Raw genomic sequence first — 27,032 nt, 5'->3', positions numbered from 1 at the left:
ACAAAGTAACCAAAATTAATTGGTGCACAAATACTAAAAGTAAAAATAACACAAGACTCAAAATCTGCACTTTACATTGTTAGTAAAAAGGTCTGCTTATTATCAGTAGATAGTAAGTTTTCAAGCATCTTTTTCTGAAATCACATTAAGACAACCTTATATTGTTACTAATTGGTCACAAAAGAAAAACAAGACAACTTTTACATGTCAGTACATTCTTTATTCCACTCAAAAATCCTAAGTGTGGAGTAGGCAGCATTCAAAATTAGCTGCAATGAAAAACCAAACTGCCATACAGGATGATCAACTTAATGAACCCCCATACTTGTCATAAATGAGAAAAAAAATGAGAATGAGAAGCATTGTAGAGGTGTAGATCATTTAAAGTACACAAACATTTAGTCTGATCATAGAGCTGATGTATAACCTTGAGCATTTTTATTTTTAGTTCTGAACAATGAATGGCAAATAACGACCATCATATATGATAAGTAGAAACAAAACCTCACGTGAAAAAGAAAACTTGGCACCAAAACTCAAGATGTAAAATAAGAGAAGAAAAAGAAACTCCATCAATATACTCACGTGTGGTGCTAGAAAATGTAATACGATGCACAGCAGTTGACATGCGTTATCTTACAGATGCAGCCTATATTGACAAGTTAGTTACATAACAAAGCATTCTAGCCACAGGTGTGTGGTATAGCTGCCCTCACCACTATCTACCCAATGACCAAAAAGCAGCAACTAAGACTTTGGCCACTTTATGCAGCTGATATATAAAAAGCAAAGTAGCAATTACAAACAAAATTACTAAATCCCACCAAGTGTGATAAAATAATGATATGAGATAGTTTTTAATCTATTCAGGGGGAAAATGAAAAATTATATTATCTCCTAAGCATTATGGCATGTGATATGAAAATCTAATAATCTGGTCTGTCCTAAACTGAAAAAAAAAAAAAAAACTTTAAATAAATTAATTATGTGCCCTTTGATCTTAAAATAGAAAAAGGCATTTTATTTGCTAGAACTACACTTACCACATGAGCAGCATTATACTAAACAAGTAAAATAGATCTAAGTATCATAATTTGGGGGAATCAAACTATTACTTGTTGGTAGACTAAAACTTAAAACTATAAAAATGTGCAGAAAAAATATCAAAAAAGCAATTTACAATTTAGCTTATTGGCAAAACTGACATTTTTATCTATGTGTTACAATTAAATAACCCCACATATAATTACAATAAATAATGATTACTGTGCTCTATCCAGGCCAAAGACTTATACTTTTAAGAATCACTTTTGGCTAGGTGGCTCAGGCTAAATATTTCTTCTAAAAAATATCTGAAAAGTTCAGTCAAGGGAAATCACCATAATGCAGGGTCTCGAGGGAGTGGCTCTTATACTGAAAAACAGACTGGCACTCGAGGTCATGCTCAGTCACACTGGGTGGAAAAGAGACACTCGAGGGTCCTGTAACCAAGGACAGAATTGTAAATAAAATGATCTCATTTTAAAGACACCTATTAAAAGGACATAGCAATAGGTATTTATTGGCTTAAAGGATTAAGCTATCCATTAAAATGAATAAAACTAACATTTTAGTAATAAAATGTTCAGGACCAATTAAAATTGTTTAAAAAATAAGTCATTAAAAAAGATCAACCTCTAATTATTATTTCAATAAGTGACAATTAAGCAATCTAATCAATTATTTTATGTGACTCTGTATCTTATAACCAAAGCTTGTTATTAAAGGTAAGTTTTTAATCTAAATACAGCTAAGAAAACTGCATATATATCTTTGCTTTTAAAGTAATCCATTGAGAATTAACTCAATGTTTTTAACACTGTATAATATCTATTTAATTGTTTTTACATTACCTTAGTTATAACTACATATGAAATCACAAGGCACCCTGAAATGTAATAGTTAAAATGCAAGTCATATTTATAAAACTAAATCACTACATAAATGACCCAAGCCTAACTAATGACTAATCTTAATACTAAATGAAACAGAAGCTAAGATACTAAAAGCCCAATGACAGCCCCTGGTATTAGACCTATATGGTTTTGCTCTCCAGAATCTATTTTCAATATTTATTATAAGACAGAGTCAAACAATGAAGTGGAAACCAAAGGGTTAAACTAAGTTTTGTGGGTTTTATCTCTCCCAAAGTCTAAAATTTCACATTGCCAATAGAATAAAGTGGCTTGTAATTAATTTTTAAGAAATATTCAAAACACTCAAGATAAAACAAAAAAGCTGATATTGTCATAGTTATTTTGGTTATTATAGCTCTATAGCTTACACTCAACATTTAAGGGTGAAAACCGCATCCATTTTGTTAATGCTGTGAACTGCAGAAGAAAAATTTTTATCATATAAATCTTTGAGAGAAAGTATATACAACTGAATTTACTACCTAAAATAAATGTATAATGCCATGACTAGCTAATGATTTACATACAAAATAACACTTAAAAATACACTCAAATATTTTGTTTTACCAAACTACAAATAAGCTAGTTGATGTAAACTGGGCCAAAACAAAGATACTCTAAATGCCATCATATCAAAAGCTCAGAGAGATTTAGAAGTCTTTATTGTAAATAGTTATATTTTACAAGGAGTTATAAAATCATCAAAAGTTATAATAGGTTTTAAACATAATGTTCTTGCATCTGCTAAAAGATGAGGAAATAAAAATTTAGAAAAGCTAATTGTCTACAAGATTTTTTTTCAAGCCAAGAGGCCTGAAAATATTTTAATCTAATCCAAGGCCTTAGTTTCCAAATTACTACTTGGCAAAGAAAAGTTTGAAGACTTGCCCATGGTAATACAATTGTTAGTGGCAAAGTCAACGATGCTAGGTTCCAAATTTAATCAGTTAACTAACTGATCTGCCCCTTCTGTTGGTCAACTTAACCCACACCAAAACCAACTGATCTAAAAAGCAAAATTATATTACTAACATTAAAACAAAGTTCAGGACTTTGCTGGCTCTAAGTACTGTTTCTAAACACAACACCCTTAACTACGTCTTGGCTGGGAAGAATAAACAAAGACACTTACTCGATGTGAGCCCCATTAGCTACTAGGGCACTGATGCAGTCTAGGCTTCCAGAGCGAGCCGCCTTGTGAATGGGAGTCTCGCCCTCACAGTCCTGGAAAACAAAACAAAACACCACAAAAAGGGACGCACACCAATATTCAGATCCTTCCACATTTTATAGTAAAATTAACATACACCATGCACCATTTCATTCATCTTTGAAGTAAAACAATATGGTAAGCCAAATTTGAAGCACAGCACTAAGAAATGTAGAGTGAAGGGAAAATAAGAGCAGTCCAGGGTAAAGGCACACTTTGCTCAAAAACAAAAATAATCTGTGAGGCCTGTACAGCAGTGATAGCATGTACATTCTAGATCAGTGGTTCCCAATGTGAGCACATGTTCCACAGGGGGGCAATTCGAGAATGAGTTATTAACGGAGAATTTTTTGCATTTTTATGGTTCTAGGGGCCTCATATAGTACAATATATAAACATATATTGTAACACATTTATGCATTTCAGTTCTCTATATGTTTTGAAACTTTATTTGCTATTTTTCCGTTATCACTTCATATTATTATTTTTTTAAAAATTTCTTAGTGATTTCTTCCTCGGTATTTAACTGTCCTTTCATTTTTTTAAATTTTTCTCTATCACTGATGCCATGCTCTTTGGGAGCTTGTTTAGAACAAGTTAATGGCCTTTTAGGCTTCCTCCATGTGAATAGTTTACTTTTTGAATAACAAGAGTTATATGTATTGTAGATGGAGGGGAATCAGGATTTTAGGGATGCTTGGGGGGGGGGGGGGCAATGGCCAAAAAAGGTTGGGCCAAGAAATAGCACCAATATTTAACATCTAGTCTAGTTTACCCATATCTACCACAAAGCTAGCTTGATTCGAGACATCACCAGTTTCTCCTTTGGATATTTTTTTACTTTGAACTTGAATTTGGACTACACTGTAGAGCAGCGGTCGCCAACCTTTCGAACCTCGTGGACCACCAGTTGGCGATTGCTGCTGGAGAGAACATGGTTGAGGTTAAAGAGTCAAGAAATGATGGGAAGGGAGAACACAAGTGTCAAACATAGCCAACTACTATAGAACTCAGGCTGTTCAAGGACTTTTAGAAAGGCTGTATTAGAATCAGATTTATGCTTCAGAAAACAATGCTGGAAGAGGTAGAGGAAGTGAGCTGACTCAGAGAAACAATTCAATACTAATGTATTAATCCAAAAAAAAGGGGGGGGATTGAATTAGTTTACACTGCATGAATGGAAAAAATGTGAAGCACTACTTGATTTATAGGTTCTCAGGTAAATTAGAGGTAAAGAAAGATACAGAATCAAGAGAAGTCGTTTCTGCTAAAAGACTGATTTAGGGCTTTTTGACTGGGAAATTCCAAGAGGCTAAGCAGCAACAGTTCCTGAATCAATAACACTTCAATGTCACTGAAAACGGAACTTGGCAGAAGACTACCATAGTTAAGAGATAAAGATATAAAGCAGGAGTGGGGCAAGTTTAGTGTCTGATACAGTACTAACAAAATTGCTCATTCATAAATTCAGTCAATATTTGAGCTCCTCACCAATGCATATTAAATTACAGGGGGGGAAAACTAAGGTGAAGGCTAACATAAAAACAGTGGTACATTATTTTACAGAAAAATGTAATATGAAAAGCCTGCCAGTTTAGTGGAGGAAAAAGCATGTACATTTATTTTAAAATATGCTCAAAAGTGATATAAAGTACTATACAGAATAATCCAATTTTTCAAGAAACACAGAAAACCATGTGGTTCTATAAGGAACTAACAACTGAACTCAGATTTTTAAAAAACAGAAACATACCCCTATCCGCCCCCAAAATAGGTAAAGGTGGGAAGGGACAAATAATAAGGACAAATAAAAAATGTCAGACGGGTATTGTCAGAAAAAGTAGAATTGAGATTTAGATGAGGTTTTGCAAAAAACAACCAACCAACCAAACAACAAAAAACCCACAAAGCAAAACAACAAAAACCCTCAGGGAAAATAAAGTTTTGTCTTTAGAAAGCTACCTTTGGAACAAGAAGGAAAAGGATTTTTGCTACTATTTCCAGAAGATGGTGGGATAGTAACAGATGATGAGAGCAAAACTACCTGTTCTGTGTTACACAAGGAGAACATCATTAAACTGGGAAGGGCAGAATAAATACTACTTAAAGAAAATTATGGCCAAAAGAGTAAGAGTAGAGAGCCATTTTAAGGTTATTATTTCAGACCAGTCACATTTCAAAAACACCAAATAGTCAGTAGTGTGACTCTGGGAGTATTGTTGGCAAACTCTTGAGTAATAAAGGAAGAAAGCAGGAGAGGTTACTAGAAATCTGAAGACAGACAAGTCACCTTGAATTTTAATAAGGAAAAATCTTATTTCTAATCTAGGTACAAGAAACTATGGAAGCAATATCAAATGCCAGCAAAATTTTAGAAGGGGTATTAAAGAGATGACTTGCAAACACAAAAAAATGGTACCCAGGGATAGTCATGACAGACCAGCGATTTTTAACCCCTGTGTTGCAATAAGTTTTAAAACATGCAATACCTATTTAGTCTGGAGGCACTGACCTCTTTTCCCTTAGATTGTAAAAAAAAAAAACAAAACAAAAAAAAAAACAGCCATCAGTGTAAATTGATCACAATTATACTTTTTGGGATCAGATTGGCAAAATTTTTTTTTTTTTTGGTGTGCTGCAGAATTTTAGCAATTAGTTTGTGTGCCATGAGATGAAAAAGATTGAAAATCGCCACTATAGACTTACAAAAAATAAATCACTTGAAAACTAACTTTACTTCCTTGTGTAAACTTAGAACACTGAGCCTCCAGACATTACACCTAAGTTTTGAAAGCTCCATATGTTGACCTTAGAGATGGCAGAAGATATTATCTACTAATCTTGAGAAAATGGCTAGTCATTAACATGCCAAAAGATTAGAACAAGAAGATGGGTTAAAACAAACAAAATGTCAAGAAATAATATGCTTGGTTCAAAAAAGTTACATACACAACAAACAAATAAAAGCCTAAGAAAAACCTGGATCTGGCATTATAATAGTTTATCTGGAAAATGAGGGAAACTCTACCTCAAGATGGATCAACAGTGTGTTGGGGAAGCCAACAGAAGGGCTACTGGGAACTCAGGGGTCACTGGGGGCCTGTAAGAGCATCCCACTGTTACCTAACAGAGCAAGACAACATCAGAGATTCAGAACGAAGTTCAGCACCAGACCACAGCCAACCGAGATCCTATCAGGAGCAATGCCAGATGCTTAAGAAATCCAAGTGGCACCCTTGACATGGGAGGACTTGGGGATATTGAGCCACGGGAACAATTATAACAAGGGAGGGTTCTAAGGAGAGAGTGGGATTTAGGAATTCTTTCCACACAGTGCTAACGAGAGCAGCTCAGAGGAGGGAGTGGGGGCAAACTTTTTACCTATAGAAAATACTGAGCTGTTAAAAACATTATATGAAAAGGGGGATTACTTTAGAAAGGTCTGAAAAGTAGCGTTAGATAATTTCTTTAGCTGACAATTTCTTTAGCTTTAACAATTTAATGAAAATTAACATGTAGAATATTCTGCACTTAAATTCCATATTAATATTAAACATTAATTACTGCTATTTATGGATTGTCCATATTTTATTGACAAAAAGGTTGAGCCACAGACCAAGAAAATCACTTGCCCAAGGCCAGAGAGATGAGGAACAGAGTGTGGAACCGAGGCCCAGGGCCTTCCCACTGGGATAAACAGGGAGGAGAGGAAAATGCAGGGCCAGGAATGAGACAGGTGGAGACAGGAAATGCCTACAGCAATAATAGCACACAGCTGTCAACCTGTCAGTCCTGAGTAGTCGGTGGATAAAAGTAACAAAGTCATCTGGCCAGTGTGGCTCAGTAGTTGAGCGTTAACCCACACACCAGGTCACTGGTTTGATTCCCTTTGAACCCCAGGCCCAGGTTTCAGCTCCATGCCCAGTGGGAGCATGCAGGAAGCCAATCCATGTTGTTTGATGATGTTTCTCATGGATATTTTTCCCCCCTCTCTCCCTTTTTCTCTTTCTAAAATGAATAAAAATGTATTTTAAAAATTCTTTTAAAAAGTTAAGTGGCAGAGAAGTCTGTGTATATAAAGGCATCCTGTGTGGAGATAGAAGTTCCAGTTACTAAGTAACAGAAACAGGTCTAAAATCCAGGGCTTTCCTTTCCCACCAATCCTTGTGCTAAATCACTGCTAACACACTTCCCTCAATTACTTGTTTTGTAGGTGGGTATCTGCATTATCTTTAGGAGAGAGGCTTGCAACTACATTTTATTTCTGGCTATTATCAAGGGATGAATCTTAGGAAAGACAAAAAAGCAGAAAAGAGGGAATGAAAGTTACTTGGGACACAGCAGACCCTTGATGATTAGTAGTAGTACACTTAAGTTTTGGAAACTCCTTATGTTGACCTTAGAGATGGCAGAGATATTACCTCCTAATTTTGAGAAAATGGCTAGTTATTAACATGCCAAAAGATTAAAACCAGGGAAAGAATACAAAAATAGGATAAAGGAGAAGAAAAAAAGTCTGTGGCACAAGCCCCTTAGACGAATCCAACCTGGGGCAGGTGCCAAGACTGGGGATGCTCCAGTCAGACGATCTATGGAGTTTTTTTTATGGAGTTTTTTTTACAACCACAGCCTGTCAAGAGAGTTCCCAATAAGCTAAGCACTCTTCTTATGGGTGCCCCCTCTCCCCCGCTCATGTGAATAGAATACTGAAAACACACCATTAAAAACCTGGCATTCTCATGTTTATGTTTGTATGCTTAAATACAAAATCTTTGCATTTGGTGTCCAGAAGTCACTTCTTAGTGACTACTTATGTCTGTCATCATCACCCCAACTTGTATCTGAAGCAACATTAACTCACATTGGCCATTATTCTAAGCTTAGAGCACTAGTTAAGTATACAATTTTACCTATATGTTCCCAAAAATTCTAGTTTAGCACTTCTTAGTTGGGATTCAGGAATCTGTATTTTAACAACTCCACCAGGTGATTCTCATCATGAGAGAAGTTTGGGAAACACTGTTCTAAGGCTAACTTAATTACAGATACATTTAATAGCCTTTCTTTTGCTAGTATGAGTATGTTTTCATAATTATCAGTGGAAACAAGGCTAAGGCAGCAGTGAACTGGGATGCCAGGGGAGCTGGGCTTAAGGCCAGATTCCTTCAGTCACAGCTGTAACCTTGGGCAGATCACTCTGGGTCACCATGGATCACAGTAAATCATGTAACAGGTGAGAGTACTCTATAAACAGAAAGCATTGCTATGTGAAATGCCTATTATCCCAAGGTAATCCAATAAACATAAATTCCAATTAGCCCACAGGTAAAAACATCAAACTCTAATTAAGGCCTCAATTTAAAACTCAGCACCATGTAATTATAACTGGAAAAAGAAAACAAAGCAAATTCCCTTACCGGTTTGTTAATGCTGGCTCCTGCTTGAATCAACCAGAGCAGGCACTGGGGATGTCCTCCAAAAGCAGCGATGTGAGCTGGGGTCTGTGCGTAACGTGTGGTGCAAACATCAAGCGTGGCTCCAGCTCTCACCAACTGCATTAAGCACTCCAACTTCGAAAACAGCGGGAGAAATGAAACATGCATAAATGTTGGTGTACTATTAAATATTACACAAATAATCTAATTCTACAGTGGAGATTAAGTGGCATTTGTTACCAATTTTCCCCCCTCTGTTTTAAGGGGAAAAAGTAAGTCATTCCTTCCCAATGCTATAGAAATTTTAAAAGGCATTAAAAAACAGAACATTTTTCTTTATAAAAAAAATTGGCACATAAGCCTGGCTGGCATGGATCAGTGGTTGAGCATTGACCTATGAACCAGGTCATGGTTCGATTCTGGGTCAGGGCATATGCCTGGGATGCAGGTTCAATCCCCAGAAGGGTGTGTGCAGGAGGGAACCAATCAATGATTCTCATCACTGATGTTTCTATTTCTCTCCCTTAATAAAAATAAATTGGCACATAGAAATACAAAGTAAAAATGACTGACACTACACAAATTTTAAGTATTTTGTTTCCCCTACAGTTGGGAAAAACAAAATAAGATTAGCTTGCATTAATTAGACTTCTATCAAAACTAGGTTTTGCCACTTTATTACACTATTCTAAAGAATAAAAATGTGAAAGCGATTGGTAGGTTAAAAAAAAGGTTTGTGTAGCTATGGTAAACTCTCCATAGTCAAAGGCTGTTTTCTGCAGTCTGCACAACTGTACACATTTATACAATGCAGCATTTGATGAATACTCAATTGAGGTCTACCCTTCAGATTATCTTCTTGGGGGGGGGGGAAGATGTATAGAGTGAGATGGTAGGATTTAAATTTTTCCAAACTGATTGTATGGGGGGAAAACCTTAAAACAATGCAGAAAAGGGATAGAGCACAGCTGAGCTCTGCACCTTGCAGATGACTAGAAGGAACACAGGAGTCAAGACAAGACTTTGCAGCCTGGTTACATATTATATATACTAGCCTCTGGGTAAAGAACTCATCCCACTCAACGTACACGGAACAAATACCTATCACTGCCAAGCACTGTCCAAGAAGGCCTGTTGTTCTCAAGGACTTCCACACTTCCACCTGGTGTGTCCTCAGATGCTGGACTCCAGACTGCTGTTTCCGTTCACGAGGCACCATGCACAATTAGTGATAAAGCTCTAACTGCCAAAATTCTCTCTCTTCCAGAGAACAGACCTCAAACGAAGAACAGATAGCTACGTTCCCATTTCACCCCAAGTCTCTTATCCTCTTTCAGCAATGTAAGCCTTTCTTTGCAAAGGACAGATGACCAAAATCAACATTTTTGTGAGTTGAAAGTACACTGATTTAAAACATGCTCTCTGTCTTCAAGGAACTTGAGGCTGGGAGTGGTTGCTGATAAAGAGACAATTTGGGTATATTGTTACATATTGCCTTTATTAATGTACTGAGTAAAAAGTGCCAATACTAGTGATAAAATGAACAGCTGTTAAATCCAACAAAAATGAAACAAGGATAAAAAATTACTTGGATGCCCTAACTGCTTTGGCTCAGTGGATAGAGTGTTAGCCTGCGGACTGAATGATCCCAGGTTTGATTCTTGGTCAAGGGCATGTACCTTGGTTGTGGGCACATCCCCAGTAGGGAGTGTTGCAGGAGGCAGCTGATCTATGTTTCCCTCTCATCGATGTTTCTAACTCTCTACCCCTCTCCCTTCCTCTCTGTAAAAAATCAATAAAATATAAAAAATATATAAAATAATATAAAAATATTAAAAATTACTTGGTATTCCAAAAGTAGTTAATCTTAATATCAATTGAGAGCTCCCTGGACTTAAAACTGTACCTATTAGTTCAATTTAGGAAACTGGGTTTGGAACCCTGGAAAAATACTGTTCAATAAGACAGCTTGTAAAAAGCAAGATATAATTAGGAATTTTAAATATTAAGTGCTCTGGGAACAAGTGAGTCTCATAAAAGGTTAGGAAACTCGTGCACAATTGGCACATTTCTAGGAACACAAGTTTGAAAGTTGGCTATATATATATATATATATATATATATATATATATATATATACACACACAATATGCAAAGTGCCTCCTCTGGAGTTCGACGTGCACTGACCACCAGGAACACTGACCACCAGAAACGGAAGGAAGGGAGGCCCCTGTTGGCAGCCAGCAGCCTCTAGGGACCCTACCCGTGCACGAATTTTGTGCACTGGGCCGCCAGTAGTTTATAATTATACTAGATTGGCTCTTGCACAAGCCAAGAACAGTGTAGGCTTAAATGCATATAAAAGAATGGAAGCTGTTTTCAAGGGGCGGGAAATGTTTAGGGGGGACTGGACTGGGAACCTATGGCACTGAATCCTGGTCTAATTTCTGTCTTAACAGCTTTTTCTCAAAGACTGACTGACTAATGCTTTCTACGGCCCTTCTGTATTGCACACTATACATTCATAATGATTAAAGACGGCTGAAAACACTAGAGTAATTGCCTCTATTTACAATATTTGGCCTCTAAGGTTAACCTACAAAAGTGAAGACTTTCAAAAAGTCAGCTTTATTATCATAAAATACACACGACAAGAAATTTATCATTTTAAGCATGTTAAAGCAGTTACGGCCATTGGTAATCCCTAGAGATACCGGAAGGCACCCTTGGGTTGGTAACTATTCTAAATGACCAATTTTAATGAGAGTTAAGCGTTCTACAGAATGTACAGGCTTGTCATACAATACTGGGTCACTTTCTACCAGGGTAGGGAGGATAGGCATTGATAGGGAAGCCTTTTCAAAAAAGCTGTCCTTGCCTGTTACAAGGGTACCTTTCCCCAAAACGCAGAGGGATAAAAAATGTTGAGAACCAATGCTTTGGGAGTTTAATGTAAAAACAAACCAGAGCAAGATGCTCTCAGGAGGGAGATAATGCCTCAGATTACGACTGCCTTGGGAAATCTACATCGAAGAGAGAAGGAAGGAAAGGAAAGAGGGCGCTATTATTTTTAAGAAACTGATTTCCCACGGGCACTCATTGTCAGCAACTGGTGCTATAGTAACACCACGTTAGAGACTGGCGCCATGGGATCTTATGGTTGATTAAGTGACTTGCCTCATCCCCACTAATCATAATTCCCTTTCATTTCTTTCACTAAAATAAACATGACTTTTCCGTTTTATGAGTGGAATCAGAAACGGCTTCCCGAAAGATTCAAGTGTATTCGTGCATACAGCACCAAGAAGAGCGAAGTAAAGCCATTTCACCTGCTGGTAATAATACAAAGATGCTCATGTCTTAAAGTAACATTTCGCATTACCCTGCATCTATTTTTGCAAAAACTTTGTTTCAACCTAACCTCATAATTTCAGAGGGGAACATTTTAAAATGCCCCTGAATTTTGACATAGAAATCTTAATGCTACCTTTTAAAAAAAAAAAAAAAATCCTCAACAGATGTATTTTTTCATTGATTTCTGGAGAGAGTGGAAGGAAGGGAGGAGGGGGAGAGAGAAACATCGATGTGACAGAGACACATCATTGATAGATTGCCCCCCGCATGTGCCCCTCCCAGGTTGGGGGTACCTGCAACCCAGTTACTTGCCCTTGACCGGGAATCGAACCCGCGAGCCTTCAGTCCGTGAGCTGACGCTCAACCCTCAGAGCAAACCCGCCAGGGCTTAATCAGTTACTTTTGAAATGCACCGAACAAGTCCCTTTACTTCTTCTCTGATCACACAAACCCATTTACTGCACAGAAGGGGAAACAGTTACCTACTCTTAAAAAACTTTCAAGTTATCACAGGGAGATAATTTTGCCTAATTGAACACCTTTACGGTAATTTACACGGAAGGTAGAACCACCACCGTTGATTTTATTTAACCCGGGGCAAGCTAAGAGGCTCCGAAGCATATGGACAACATTCTACAAGAAATCCCCGAAAAAACCCATGTGTGACAAGTCTCACCAACTTATCTTACACAACGGCCTGGAGCCTTTACACCTCAATCAGGTTCTCCCACTACCGAGACCGTCTGGAACACAGCCTCCAGCTAACGGAGAGGTCCCCAGGTCACTCGTGTCCACGCCGGTCCCAGCGGGACGGGGCGCAGACCCCAGCCGTGGGCCATGGGAGACGGGAGGGGGAGCCCCAAGTAGCGCCGGGCAGGGGTTCCGACAAACGCGGGCGCCCCTCGGCGTGGAGGAAGGGGAACCCGGCCCGCCGATCCGCCTCCGAGTTCCGCGCGGCTTTGCGGCCGGCGCCTGCAGTTCTCCCCTGGGTCAGAGCGGGAGCGGGGAGACCTCCAGGGCACACAGCACGCAGCGCTCGGGCCCCGGCCGCCCCGCGGGTTTCCCCGGAGAGATTCCCTCCAGGGCCTCGTCCCTCACCATCACCCCACAGGGCCAGCGGCGAGAGGCTCCGGCCTCCGACACCGGCGACCCGGGGGCAGGCACGCATCCTCCCGGCCAGGGGCGGCGCCTCCGGGAAGCCGGCGCCTCCGGGAGGTCGCCCGCGTTTGAAACTTAGCGCGGCCGCCCCAGCGCCCCAGGCCCTCGGGGCGCCTCCGGTTCCTCTTCCGCCCGCGTCCCTAGGGGCATCGTGGCGGCAGCCGACACGCCCCTCCCCGAGCTCCCGGCACGCCTCGCGCCCCCAGCGCTCAGCCCCCATCTTCCCCGACCCCACTAGGAAAGCTGCGGAAAATGGCGCCTTAAAGCGCCCGCGCCCACCTTGCCGAAGTGCGCGGCCCAGTGCACCGGCGTCCAGCCGTAGAAGGAGTCCTCGGCGACCAGGTGGGCGCGCGGCGCCTGCTGCAGCAGCGAGCAGAGCGCGGCCAGGTCTCCGTCGCGGCAGGCGCGGTGCAGCGGGAAGCGGAGCGACAGCAGCTCCTCACTAGAGAAGCCCGCTTCCACGCCCGGGCACGCTCCCGCCGCCGACATGGCCAGTCACCGAAGAGTGGGCGCGGGCGGGCCGAGAGGACGCACCGGGGAGGACCTGCGAGGCCGCCGCCGCCGCCGCCCGAGCACAATGGAGCGAGTGTAGCGCCGCCGCCGCGTCCCGCCGGCTGCCCAGCGCCGCGCGCACGGGGGCGGGGCCTCGGAGGCCGGGCCGGGCCGGCGCCGGGAAACGCTGAGTCTGGAAGGAGGCCGGAGCCGCGGGGAGGAGCCCGGCGGGGCCGGAGATGGAGCAGACGCCTGGGGCGGCGGGCTGAGCGCGGTCGGGATCTGGGGAGGGGCCGAGAAGGAAGGCCGTTCGGAGGCAGCCGGGGTGGAGCCGCCGGCGATGGAGGGGCCGGGAGGGGGCGGGGCCTGGCGCGGCCGGGCTGAGGCCTAGGGCTGCGGGGGGCGGGGAAGGGGGAAACGACGCCTGGAGCGCGGATGGGGGGAGTAGGAGGGGGACGTAGAGGGGTGTTGGGGCCTGTGGTTGGCAGAGGAGCGGTGCCAAGGCTGCCCCCTGGTCCGGCTGGTCCCTCGGGCTCTGGGCCGCGCCCCCTTCGCAGGCCCCAGACGCCAGGCCCGGCAGGAGTCCGGATCGTCCCGCGGGGGGCGGCCCAGCCGCGGGGCCTCCGGGCAGACGCCCGCCGCACTTAATAAAAAGCGCCAGGAAAATAATAATAATAAGAAGAAGAAATAATAAAAAGCCCCGGGAGGCTCAGGTTTGGGGTTTTGCGACTCTCCGGAAGCGGGATTCAGGGTCCCTGGGAGGTTTCAGCCCGCGTGCCCGTAGTTCCCCAGTTACTCCTTTGGGGGAGACCACTAAGATCTGAGGCCCAGGTCTGGAGCGGAGGTCAAGTTCCCGCGCTTTCTGCCCTAATTGGAGCGCCCGCTGGTCGTTTTTTTCGAGAACAGACAGCAAAAATAAGGAGAAAAATACTGCTGCATGCAAAGAAATACTACATTATTTTTCAGTGCCTGAGAACCATTGTTTTTTTGTTTTTTAAGTAGGTTTTTTTCCGACCATGAGTAAAACGTGAAAATTATCAATAATTTCACTATTGGGGGATAACCATTATTAACGTTTTTTAAAAATAAGTATTTTATTGATTTTAAAAAAAAATATATATATATATATATTATTGATTTTTTTACAGACAGGAAAAGAGAGAGATAGACACTTTGGTGAAAGAGAAACATAGATCAGCTGCCTCCTGCACACCCTCCACTAGGGATGTGCCCGAAACCAAGCTACATGCCCTTAACCAGAATCGAACCTGGGACCCATAGGTCTGCAGGCCAACACTCTATCTACTGAGCCAAATCAGTTAGTGCTGTATTTTATTGATTTTTATTCAGAGAGGAAGGGAGAGGAATAAAGAGTTTGAAACATCAATGAGAGAGAAACATGGATCAGCTGCCTCCTGCACACCCCCCCCTGGAGATGTGTCTGCAACCAAGGTACATGCCCTTGACCGGTATCAAACCTGGGACTCTTCAGTCTGCAGGCGGAAGCTCCATCCAAACCGGTTAGGGCCATTATTAACGTTTATGAATATTTACATAACAGTCCTTTTCTAACCATATAGTTTGTTTTGTACATATTTGTTTTCCTTGTGTATATTGCTTTCCTTTTTTTCTTTTACAGAATTTTAATAATAGTAAACTATAAGTAGGTTACCACATATTTGGGAATATATTGATGCATAGTATAGTACATTGCAGCGTTAGTTAATAAAACAATAAATTAGAAACAGTGCCTAGCAAAAGGAATGACAGCTATCTATACAACAATGAATGAATGAAACACAATGGGAAATGCTCTAGATAAAGTGAGAAAAAGTTGCAAGTATTTCAACTCAGCAACTACTAAAAAATGGGAAATATGAATGAGATTTAGAATCTGTCTGGTGTCAAGGAATTTATAATCTAGAGGCCTGGTACAATGAAATTCATGCTGCGGGGGGGGGGGGGGGGGGGGGGAGAGAAGGGGGTCCCCCTCAGCCCAGCCTGCACCCTCTCCAATCTGGGATCCCTCAGGGGATGTCGACTGCCAATTTAGGGGGATCGGGCCTAAACTGGCAGTTGGACATCCCTCTCACAATCCGGGACTGCTGGCTTCTAACTGCACATCTGCCTGCTGACCTGGTCGTCCCTAACTGTCCCCCCCCTGCTGTGGCCTGGTCACCCCTAATTGCCCCCTCCCTTCCACTGACCTGGTTGCCCCTTACTGGGCCTGAAATACTTTCTTGAACTTCCTAGGAGAGAGACATCCCATTTTGCAAAAGGACAAAAGCATGCCTTATGCATGATAAAGAGAGGGAGGGATTGCCCTTTCTTACAGACATTCTACAAATGATGAAACTGAGACACAGATAAGCTAAGGAACTTGCCCAAGGACAAAGTTCCTGCATGCCTATGACAGAGATCAGAATATATCCAGACCTAGTTTCTAACCCATTGTTAAATTTTTTTAACCTTAGAATGTATTTTTCATGAAGAGGAAAACAAGTTATAGTGATAGGATTCTTAGAGTGCATCCTTCCTCAATTAATATGACTTCCTGTTTTTTTAGGGTTTCTTGGACTATATACATATACACATTTAGGTAATTTTAGAGAAATAGAATAACATATATAGGGTGTCCCCCCAAAATGTATACACACCCATTCAATATTTAAGAGTGTTCATTAAAATACACTTCATTTTCAAAATTGAGCTATCAGGTGTTAAAGTATGTATACATTTTTTAGGACACCCTGTATATGGTGAATTCCTAAAATATATATATGTGGATATGAGAATTATAAGGGTGTCTATTGAGTACTCCCAAATGCTAATGTTCCAACTAGTTGATCCTAAGTTTTGCCCAATTCACAAATTTTATCAATTTCTGATTCTCTTTAGGACTCTTATTTCTAAAAAGTTCTAGGAAAAATGAAGAAAAAAAAAAGTAGATTCATAACTCACATCCTTTGATTTTACTTGACAAAGCAACCATAAATTAATGATAAAGATTCTCTCCTTGACTAAACTATTCTGGCCCCCCTGAATTTAAGCTAGGCCTTGAATTATGGACTTGTGAGTTTGTTTCTGTATTATCCAATTTTAGTAACAATACTAAATTGGTTTAACTAGAATTCCCTTTACGCCATTTATGATCACCCTTGATGTCTAATCTAGTTTCTCATCACCTGCAACCCTCAGGTGATATTTGCTCACACTGGCCTGCCTTCAGCAAGAATCCTGTCAGGTTGGTTTAGCCAGAATCTTTGCTGTTAATGTTTCCACTTAACCATTTTCCATCCATGGATACCCACCCACCTTGTGCTGTGGCTATCCATTCCAACTTGTTCATGGTGTCTTGAAAATTGAGTTTGGTATTGTTAGGTCTGATCAAATAATTGAATAGATACCCACTCCCCTGGGAACTGAGCTTTAGACCACTTCACAACCAACATTCCCTTTCATTAGACCACATTCCACTTGCTAAGACCATTATCCTTCCCCTCCGGAACTTCCCAGGATCTGAACCCGCCCTGAGAATTCTATACCCAGAAAAAGCCTGAGTCCTTTAAAATCTCTGACTCCCGCCGGAACCGGTTTGGCTCAGTGGATAGAGTGTCAGCCTGCGGACTGGAGGGTCCCGGGTTCGATTCCGGTCAAGGGCATGTGCCTTGGTTGCGGGCACATCCCCTGGGGGGGCTTTGCAGGAGGCAGCTGGTCGATGTTTCTCTCCCATCGATGTTTCTAGCTCTCTATCCCTCTTCCTTCCTCTCTGTAAAAAATCAATAAAAAATATTAAAAAATAAAAAATAAATAAATAAAATCTCTGACTCCCCCATCCCTGGGTGCTAGTGCCATTTGGAGGATCAGCCCATCTAGGTTCCAGATGACCTAATAAATTTGTAATCCCTTACCACACTTGGCCTCTTGCATTCCTCCTTCAGTGACCCTAACAGATATCTCCCCCACAGCAAGCAATAATGGGGTCTTATCCGTTGCAGTGGTCTCTGTACCAATTGTGATGACCTCACTTGACTAAAAATCTACCTACCATGCCTTAACAAATGCCATTGAACAAGTTTCTTCTTTACATAATAATTTTTTTCTTTAACCTAGCAAATTTGGATACTTGAAGATGGGATTCAAATACGTGAAAGAAAATAGGAAGACTCCAGATTCAATGTATCAAAACTAAATCAAAAAAACCTGTGTTAGGATTGGCATTGTGGTTTTCCAAAAAAAGGATCGTGTTGTGTGAGGAACTGGTCAAGTGGGGCAGGGCTCAGTTGAAGGGATGTCGCAGTCAGAAATGCATAGATGTGTATGCATAGACTTGGTACTCCAGCGGGCCTCTTCTGAGAACTGTTATGCTTGGGACATAGTGAACAGTGTGTGGTGGGAGATGAGGTTGAACAGGAAGCCAGGGTCCCAGGCTATACCCCAAACTAAGGAGCTGTCTTTAATTCCTGAAAGTGTTGGGTCAGTGAGGGGTTTTGCTGTGGGGCCAGGTGAGGGGACGGGTGGGGCCCTGAGGGAGAACCAGACCTGACTTACAACCGATTCTGTGTAGATCCCACTCTGATGATGCCTTCACTTTGGCCCAAAAGTGGGGCCAAAATCTTACTGTTCTCTAATCTGCCTTTCCTCTCATCCCATCCACATCCCACCATGCCGCCAGACCCATCTTTTAAGAAGGCAAATCTGCTTAAAATTGGACTAAGAACAGTATTTGGGTCTGTCCAGACTGCCATGACAAAGTGCCTTAGACTGGTTAGCTTAAATCAGTGATCGCCAACCTTTCAACCTCACAGACCACCAGTGGTTCGTGGACCATCGGTTGGTGATCACTGCTCCAATGATTTCCTCAAACCAGTGGTCACCAACCTTTCGGACCTCATGGACCACCAGTTGGCGACTGCTGGCTTAAACAACAGATGTATTTCTCACCGTTCTATAGGCTGAAGTCAGAGATTAGGGTGCCAGTACAATTGGGTTCTAGCAAGAAGCCTCTTCCTGATTCATAGATAGCTGCCTTCTTGCTGTGTCCTCTCTTGGTGGAGAGGGAGAGCTCTCTTTCATGCCTCTTAGAAGGGAACTAATTCCATCATGGGGCATCATCATGACCTCATCTAACCCTAATCACCTCCAAAGGCCCAGCTCCAAATGGCATCATATTGCTATGAGTTTTGGGGGAACACAATTTCCCAAACTTTGGTCATTCAGGTACCACCTCCATGTGAATTTCACATCTATTAAGATTTTTAAAAAAATATATTTTATTGATTTTTTACAGAGGGGAAGAGAGAAGGATAGAGAGTTAGAAACATCGATGAGAGAGAATCATCGATCAGCTGCCTCTTGCACACCCCTTACTGGGGATTTGCCCGCCACCAAGGTACATGCCCTTGACTGGAATTGAACCTGGGACCTTTCAGTTCGCAGGCCAACGCTCTATCCACTGAGCCAAACTGGTTTCGGCTCTATGTATATTTTTATCTATGTAGGATTTGTGCTATTCATATTTTAAAAAAATATATGTTTACTTATTAAAATTTACCAATTTATTCACATCCTCTCCATTAACAAAACATCCATGAGTTATGGTGCTAGTTACATTTTCTTCCCTACCCATTTAAACAAATACACTATTTATTCAAATGCTTTCCAAATCTCTCACCATTAGCAGTACTCACACCCTGCTTTGGAAATTGCTTCCCTGGCAATAAAATCTACCTACAATTGCCACCTCCTGCCCCTGAAAGGCTGTCCACTCAGTTCTTTAAATCAAGGTTTCCTCAGCCAGACTCTTTTTCTACCCCATTCCCAGTACACACTCTCCATTTTGGCTTGAGCTGTGTTCCCTCAAAATTCATGTGTTGATGGCCTAGCCCCCAGTATCTCAGAATGGGACTTAATTTGGAAATGGGGTTGTTGCACATGTAACTAGTTAAGATGAGGTCATAGTGTAGCGCAGGCCTTTAACACAAAGTTGGTGGAAATCAGGCTCTTCCATGGGACCGTGAGAAAAGTATTTCCCGGATCCACACAGGAGATTGTGATGTGGGCATGGCAAGATGATTTGTTTGTGAAGGCTGCCCTTGTCCCCTCTCCCTCCATCCAACCATGCCTTCAGCAGGGTCAAAATAAAAGCCAGTGCCCAGAGTTACTGCTTCATAGTCCTTGAGAGCCTTTGCAGTCGGGCCCCCGGTGGCCACTAGACCTGCTTGGTGCAGTGCTCCCAGGTGGGAGAGAATGAGAACAAACAGGGCTAGTGAGGGTCACAGAGGGAGAGAGAGCGAGCTCTTTGTTCTTTGCTCTTTGTCTCCCGGGATTATAACCAGGAGCCTTTTCAAAATAACCAATCAACTTCACAAGCTTTCATGAGCTTGCATTGGGATCCACCCCCTGACAAATAATCCCTTTTCCTGGTTGGACTTTCCTGTGCTTCAACCTCCCCACCCCCCCACCCCCAATCCTGAGGAGGGAATAAATGGGGGGTTAATCCCCCTGGAGGGACACTGATGCAATTTCCTTGGGGTGTGAAGCTGAAACTTCCTAGTAAAGCAAACAGGCATATGCTTCCTTGCTGAATATGCTCAGCAATGTCTGACTCTTCCTTTGCTTCCTTTCCCATCAATAATTAGCTAACTATGGTAGTAATGTGACTGGCGTCCTTATAAAAGCGGAACATTGGGCACAGTTGCACGCACAGGGAGAACACCCTGGGATGATGAAGTCGGAGATCAGGTGATGCAGCAGAAGCTAACAAATGGAAGGCCTGGAACAGGATCTCCATCATCCTCAGGAGGAGCCAACCTGTGGTCGCCTTCATATTGGACTTCTGGCCTGCAGACCGCGTGAGAATACATTCCTGTTCAAGCTGCCTCTGTGTGGTGGTTGTTGTAGCAGTACCAGGACACGAACACACCCTCCTGTCCTGGTTCAATCCAGAGATGCCAGAGGCTGGGGAGGTTCCCTCACTGTCCTGCTCAGACACCTTTGAATGTACCCGACTCCTTGGACTCCTTTCAAAAGCCACGACCCTGGTAACAACAGGAGCTTTGTTTCCCTCCAGACACTTCTGAGAGCAGTTTCCAAATGTCTAGAATTTTAATTTCCTGTCACCCCCAAATGGAAAAAACTTAAAAACCCAAAAGGTAAATTTTACTCTAAGTTGTGAAATAAAATTTTAAAAACAAAAAACAATTCTATGTAATAAAAGTGTAGTATGCAAATTCTCCCCTGGACTGAGGGTTGTCCAGGAGTTCAACCAGGGGGCGGGGCCGGCCAGTGGAAGGGAGGGAGTACGCAGCCGCTAGAGACCCTACCAGTGCATGAATTTTGCACTGGGCCTCTAGAGAAATAAATAAAAATCTAGATAATGAAGAAGCGTGCCCTGAGACTGCCTCTCCACATTACTAGATCTCTTAATTGGAAACATGCCAGAAGTTTGCTTCTGGAGGCTCTAAATGTGAAAACAGGTGCTTGTCTATCAGAGAGTGCCTCTCTGCTCTCCAAGGGAGCCGCCAGCCAGTTTGGAGAGCTTGCTCTGAAAATCTTGAAAAGCTTTCCACTTCACATCTGGTGTTCTCTTAAACAAAATATTGGATAGATGCCTCTCTGTCTCTTTCTCTCTCTTTTTCTTGTTTCATTTCTGTCTCTGTCTCACTCCATCTCAATCTTTCTCTGTCTCCATTTCTCTCTTCATCTGTCTCTGTCTTTCTCTCCATCTCTCCCACTCTCACACTGTCTGTCTCTTTCCCTCTCCATCTCTTCCTCTCAATCTCTCCTTATCTCTGTCTTTCTGTCTCTTCCTCTCTGATTCCATCTCTCCCTCACTGTCTCTGTTTCTCCCTCTGTGCCTCTGTCCCTCTCTGTTTTTCACTCTCTGTCTTCTCTGTCTCTGTCTCTCTCTCCATTATCACTGTATCTCTTGCACAAGGACAGTGCCCCATCCATACTAAGCCCTCAGTATAAATTTGTTGACTGACATGAAGTTGCAGGCTGAAACAGATCAGTTGACCTTTGCAGAAAGGGCATTTGGTAATGAAGAACATGCAGATTCTTTCTGATTGTCCTGTGTCTTATATCTTGTTTAAAAAGTGATTAGCACTACAATGGGGGGGGGGAGGGGAACGACTCAATTTCCTTCCTTCCTATGTCGGCAAAACCCCAGTTCTCCCCTGCTGTGTGTTTCTTCCCCGAGTCTCCTTCACCTTCACAAAGAACACTTCTGGTCACCAAATGTGTGGAGATTTGGAATAAGAGATGTTCCCAGTATCTTATCACTTTGGAAATGACACGGGTTTTAGGAACTCTGCCAGAAACTGGGGACAGAGGCCAATATATGTATTTCTTATAATTTCACAAGCACAAAAGTTCTTAAAACCAAAAGGACCTATGCTCCACTCAGAATACTCGTAATCTATACATATATAGAAGCCTAAGTGACCATTCGACCAGTTGCTATGTTGCACACTAACTACCAAGGGGCAGACGCTCATCGCAGGAATTGCCCCCTGGTAGTCAGTATGCTCCCACAGCAGAAGTGCCGCAAACCAGACGCCAGGCTCACAGCTAGCGAGAGCAGCTACTGTGGCGTGAGCCTCTCCCACAGACACTCCCTTTCTACACCTCTCCCCCATTCAGACCAGATTGGACTGGCATCGGGACTGACTGGGCACAAGCCCACAGCCACCTCCCGGTCATGGGTATTGCCCTAGGATGGGCGTGCGGAGACCACAGTGGAGCGGCAGGTGCAGTGGGGGCCGGGATGAGCCGCAGTGGTGTGGCGCCTGGCCCAGGCGTGGGCTCCTCTCTGGCCACCTGCCGCTTTGCACACTACTACATCTCTTGGGACTGCCGGTTTCGGCCCAATCCTGGCAGGTCACACTGAAGGACCTACCCAAGGCCTCTAAGAGTAGAATACTTGGGGATGGAGGGTGGAAAGGTGTGAAGAATAAGAAGGAAACAGCAGGCTGGTCTGGTGCCTGCCATCCTGAAGACAGGCAGCCAGGGTCGGGGCTGCTCCTGAGGAGGGTCCTGCTGAGGATCACCACGTGTGGTCTCCTGAGCCCTTGACCTGTAACTTGGCAACCAGGAAGTCCTTTCAAATGTTTCAGCCTATTCCTTAATTTCCCAATGTTATTACCGGAGAGGAGTCCCTCGTGAGTCATCACTATTATTAAAGTGTGCTCAGCAGTCCCTCTAAGCAGAGTTGGTGACCTTCCTCCACAGAGTTGGCCAGGAAATCCCCACAATACCATCCTGAGGCCAACTTCCCTCCACACAGAGCCACGGGCCTCAAGCAGAGGCAGCTAACCATACTCGTTGGACCAGACCCAGGGACCTGGAGCAGTTGAAATTGATCACGTGTTCCTCACCCTTCCTGAAATTCCCACTGTGGAATTCATGCCGTAAGTACATTCCAGAAACGAGCATTTAGCCTGACAGGAATCCCTGTTGCCAAGGATAACACAATCGCAAACATCTGATGAAATAAGAGGAACTAAGTTGTCAAAACTATTCTTGAGTAGATGCAGGAGGACAGATCATGTGAGCCAGGAACACAGAGGCTACGGAGGGGTGAGGCTGGAGCTCACTCGGGTCCCAAGACGGTCTCTGTGTGGGAGACAAACCCATCTTTTTATCCAACCCCACACCCCTGGTCCTTTCAAACATGGGAGTGGTCTTTGTAGAGGATTGTGGAGCATGAGGGGAAGCAGCCAGAGTGGGGGAGGGAGACACAGCGCCCTCTCAGTGGTGGCCCAGAGTGTGGAGCCAGTTACTTTCGCCTCTCATCATGCCAACCTCTCCCCATTTCTCCATTTCTCAGGGCTGGGTAAGTACTAGGAAGGAATATCTCTCAGCCTCTCTAGCTTAGTCTCCTCATTCACTAACGGAAGACAAAAATTACCCAATTGCTGCTAAGTGGCCCTTGTCAGGGTCGGATGAGTCTGTGGGTATGAAAGGATTTTTAGATTGTGAAGATGCAGGTTATTAAGCCTTCTGCAAAGCACCTTTGTTACTTACCCTGCCACCAAGCAGTTTATAAAAATTTCAGTTACCAGCTTTTCCTGGTATGAGGTCTTGCTGTTAGATGTTGTCTTTCTCTTGAAGGCTAAATTCCAGTGGTCAAGGCCTCCAAGGACCTTGTTGTCAGAAAGGAACACCACTCAGGGTACATGCCAGCTGCTGTGATTGGCCCCAGGACCCTGTCCTGTTTCTAGGACCAATGGCCCCGCCTGGACACTGATGTCCACAGGGCTGCTGGTGGCAGCATGCTCACCTGTGGGCAGCCGGAAGACACTGCCCTCCTCTGGTATCTTCATCCCAAATCTGTGGTGACCCCTGGTAATGCCACATCAGAGACTGTCACATTTGTTGTATATGTTTTCATACACACACAAATAAAAATATAGTTATACAACACTGAAATATTCCTCTATTGATAAAGGGACTATAGAATGGTGTCATAGAAATAGGATAGGGTTGGAAATCAGAGTTTTATTCTTCTTGCTCCTCCACTGACTTATTTTGTAACTAGTGAGTTGTATGTCCTCTCTTTGCCTGGTTCCTAGAACCTAGGGTTAGATCAAAGGCCTCAAAAGGCTATTCCGGCACAAACATTCTCCGACTCAAGCCCCCAGTCCTATATTTTACAGGTGATTCGCTGACATCTGAGAAAGACAGGATGAGGCTTTTCTATCTTTGAGAAAAGCATAAAGCCAGCAATTATAAATAAAATGGTATAGTTTAATCCAATCTCCAATTGCCTTTTAAAGTGACATTTAGAAAGAATACTGTGCCATTGCTAAACAATACAAAGGAAATAGAAGTTCTCTACTTAGCAGAAACCGGTTTGGCTCAGTGGTAGAGAGTCGGTCTGTGGACTGAAGTGTCCCAGGTTTGATTCCGGTCAAGGGCATGTACATGGGTGGCAGACACATCCCCGGTAGGGGGTGTGCAGGAGGCAGCTGGTTGATGTTTCTCTCCCATCGACATTTCTAGCTATCTCTCTCCCTTCCTCCTCTCTGTAAAATATCAATAAAATATATTTTTTAAAAAAGAAAAAAAAAAAGGAGAAGAAGTTCTCTACATTGTTTCCAAGACAAGATTCATGAACTCCCCCAAACCTGCCTTTCAGGAGAAATAGGGCAACCCCACATTTAAACCTGAATAACACTTTTCAGCCTGGTCACTTCAAGAAGTAGGGCATGTCTGCAACCACAATCAGCTTGGGTATGAAGACTTGGGAGAAACTTTGCTCAAGGAAAAGTTTTTGTCACCACCTAAAAAAAATGCTGGTGGATCAGATCCTTTGCAGCTAAAATACTGATGCAAAAGCTTCATTAGTACACAAGGAATTTTCAATGCCTTGAAAATTACCTGAAATTGGGTCATATCCTAGGGATTGGAAAACATTTCTTTTCCCCTGTAGAGATCTTGGTTTCAGTCAGGGATAATATTCAAAATATGTAACCACCCTCGAGGTTGAACACTGACTAAAAATAGCCTGGTCACCCTGAGGGGCAATGTCAACCCTGGCCTTCCATCCAAGTCAGTTACACACACTCCCTGGAATGCTGTTTTATCTCCACATTGCAGAAACTGACTGTGTATATTCTGAGCCTTCACGGGGCAAGGAAATTTACTCCGTGAGTGCAGTCATGCTTTCGATGTGTGTGAGCATGCCTTTGCAGGCGCTGCAGCAGGAGGGAGGCACGGGGGGGGGGGGGTGGGGGGGGTGGGGGGGGGGCTAACTATCAGGCCTTCATAGGCTCTGGCTTTCCATGTACAGAATTATTTACAGGATGTAATGGCTAATTTTATGTGTCAACTTGACCGCTGGATGCCCAGATATTTGGCCAAACAATTTTCTAGGTGTTTCTATGAGGTTGTTTCTGGATGAGATCAACATGGTAATGAGTAGACTGAGAAATGCAGATTGCCCTCCCTGATGTGGGTGGACGTCACCTGATCAGGTGAAGGCCTCAGTAGAAAAGACTGACCTTCCTCCTTGCAGATGACTTTCATCTGGGGACATTAGTCTTTTCCTGGTTCCAGATTCGAACTGGAACTTTGGCTCTTATAGGAAGTAATGGCTTTCCTGAGTCTCCGGTTTGCTGAGTGAAGATCTTGGGACTTGTCAGCCTCCATAACTGTGTGAGCCAATTCTTTTTATTTTATGTTAATCTTCAACTGAGATAATTTTCCATTGTTTTTTTTTGTTTGTTTGTTTGTTTTTGTTTTTGTTTTTATTTTAGAGAGAGTGTAAGAGAAAGGGAAAGACAGAGAGAATCACATCGATTGGCTGCATCTTGTACAAGCCATGACCAGGGCCTGTGCCAGGGAAGAGCCTGCAACCAAGGTATGTGCCCTTGACCAGAATCGAACCCAGGACCCTTTGGTCCACAGGCCGACTCTCTATCCACTGAGCCAAACCGGCTAGGGCACGTGAGCCAATTTTTTACAATACATTTCTATATGTATACATACTGTTAGTTCTGTTTCTTTGAAGGACCCTGACTATACAGGTTATGTTTCTTTAAAGCTCATTCTGTTAGATCAGTGTTTCCCAAGCTTCTCTCATGATGAGAATCACCTGGTGGAGTTGTTAAAATACAGATTCCTGAATCCCAACTAGTAGTTAAGTATACAATTTTACCTATATGTTCCCCAAAATTCTAGTTTAGTACTTCTTAGTTGGGATTCAGGAATCTGTATTTTAACAACTCCACCAGGTGATTCTCATCATGAGAGAAGTTTGGGAAACACTGTGTTAGATAATAGCAAGCTTTGAACTCTCTTATTATTCAGGCTCAATCAGATTGTCTTTATTTTTTTTAAAAAGAAAATTTTAAAAATATTTAACTCTATTTTTAAAAAATATTTTATTGATTTTTATAGAGTAAGGAAGAGGGAGAGAGAGAGAGAAAGACATTGATGTGAGAGCACAACGTTGATTGGCTACCTCCTACACACCCCCACTGGGGACTGAGTCCGAAACACAGGCATGTGCCCATACTGGGAATCGAACCAACAACAAATTGAGCTACATCAACCAGGTCCCTTTAACTTAATATTTCAATATGTTCATTTTATTTGGCATTCCGTGAATAAAATGATTCTTCTTTATTCTGTATAATTAGTAATTCTATTTTATTTTTATTCCACACAGTAGGAGTGAATGGTCAGTCCCTCAGACAGTCTTGGTTTCTCAGTTTAGGCTTTCTTTCACCCTGTGGTGGATGGATCCATTGAACAAACTTCTATGGCCCTTTCTTCTTTGCTTGAACGTATTTACTGTTTGAAAAGAGGAGATTTCTCTTTAAAAATTCTAGTGTTCCTATAAGCCTGCATTTCAGACCACCTCATGGTTCATTCATATTAGTGAATACCAATGGGGCTGCAAGACTGAAGAGTATGGGG

At 42.8% G+C, this 27,032-nt stretch overlaps 1 protein-coding gene across 3 annotated transcripts in view; it reads right to left on the bottom strand.

Moving 5' to 3' along the window:
• ANKRD10 (ankyrin repeat domain 10) overlaps positions 1-13,891 on the bottom strand; it is a 35,327-nt gene extending 21,436 nt beyond the window's left edge. The window contains exons 1-3 of one of the 3 annotated variants that reach the window (XM_084879857.1): positions 13,392-13,891; positions 8,583-8,735; positions 3,088-3,179 (exon numbers count right to left, since the gene is read on the bottom strand). In XM_084879857.1, coding sequence (XP_084735983.1) covers positions 3,088-3,179; positions 8,583-8,735; positions 13,392-13,601 — 455 coding nt within the window. In that variant the 5' untranslated portion in view covers positions 13,602-13,891. Of the gene's footprint in view, positions 1-3,087; positions 3,180-8,582; positions 8,736-12,630; positions 12,759-13,052; positions 13,255-13,391 lie in introns of those variants that run through there. The other 2 variants (XM_084879858.1, XM_084879859.1) reach the window with 2 other exon arrangements.
• Between the last annotated feature and the right edge of the window lie 13,141 nt (positions 13,892-27,032).

Source organism: Pipistrellus hanaki (assembly GCF_964339955.1).
Source record: "Pipistrellus hanaki genome assembly, chromosome: 3".
Taxonomy (NCBI): domain Eukaryota; kingdom Metazoa; phylum Chordata; class Mammalia; order Chiroptera; family Vespertilionidae; genus Pipistrellus; species Pipistrellus hanaki.
Note: the sequence above shows the minus strand (reverse complement) of the source record. Positions and strands in the feature narration are given on the sequence as shown.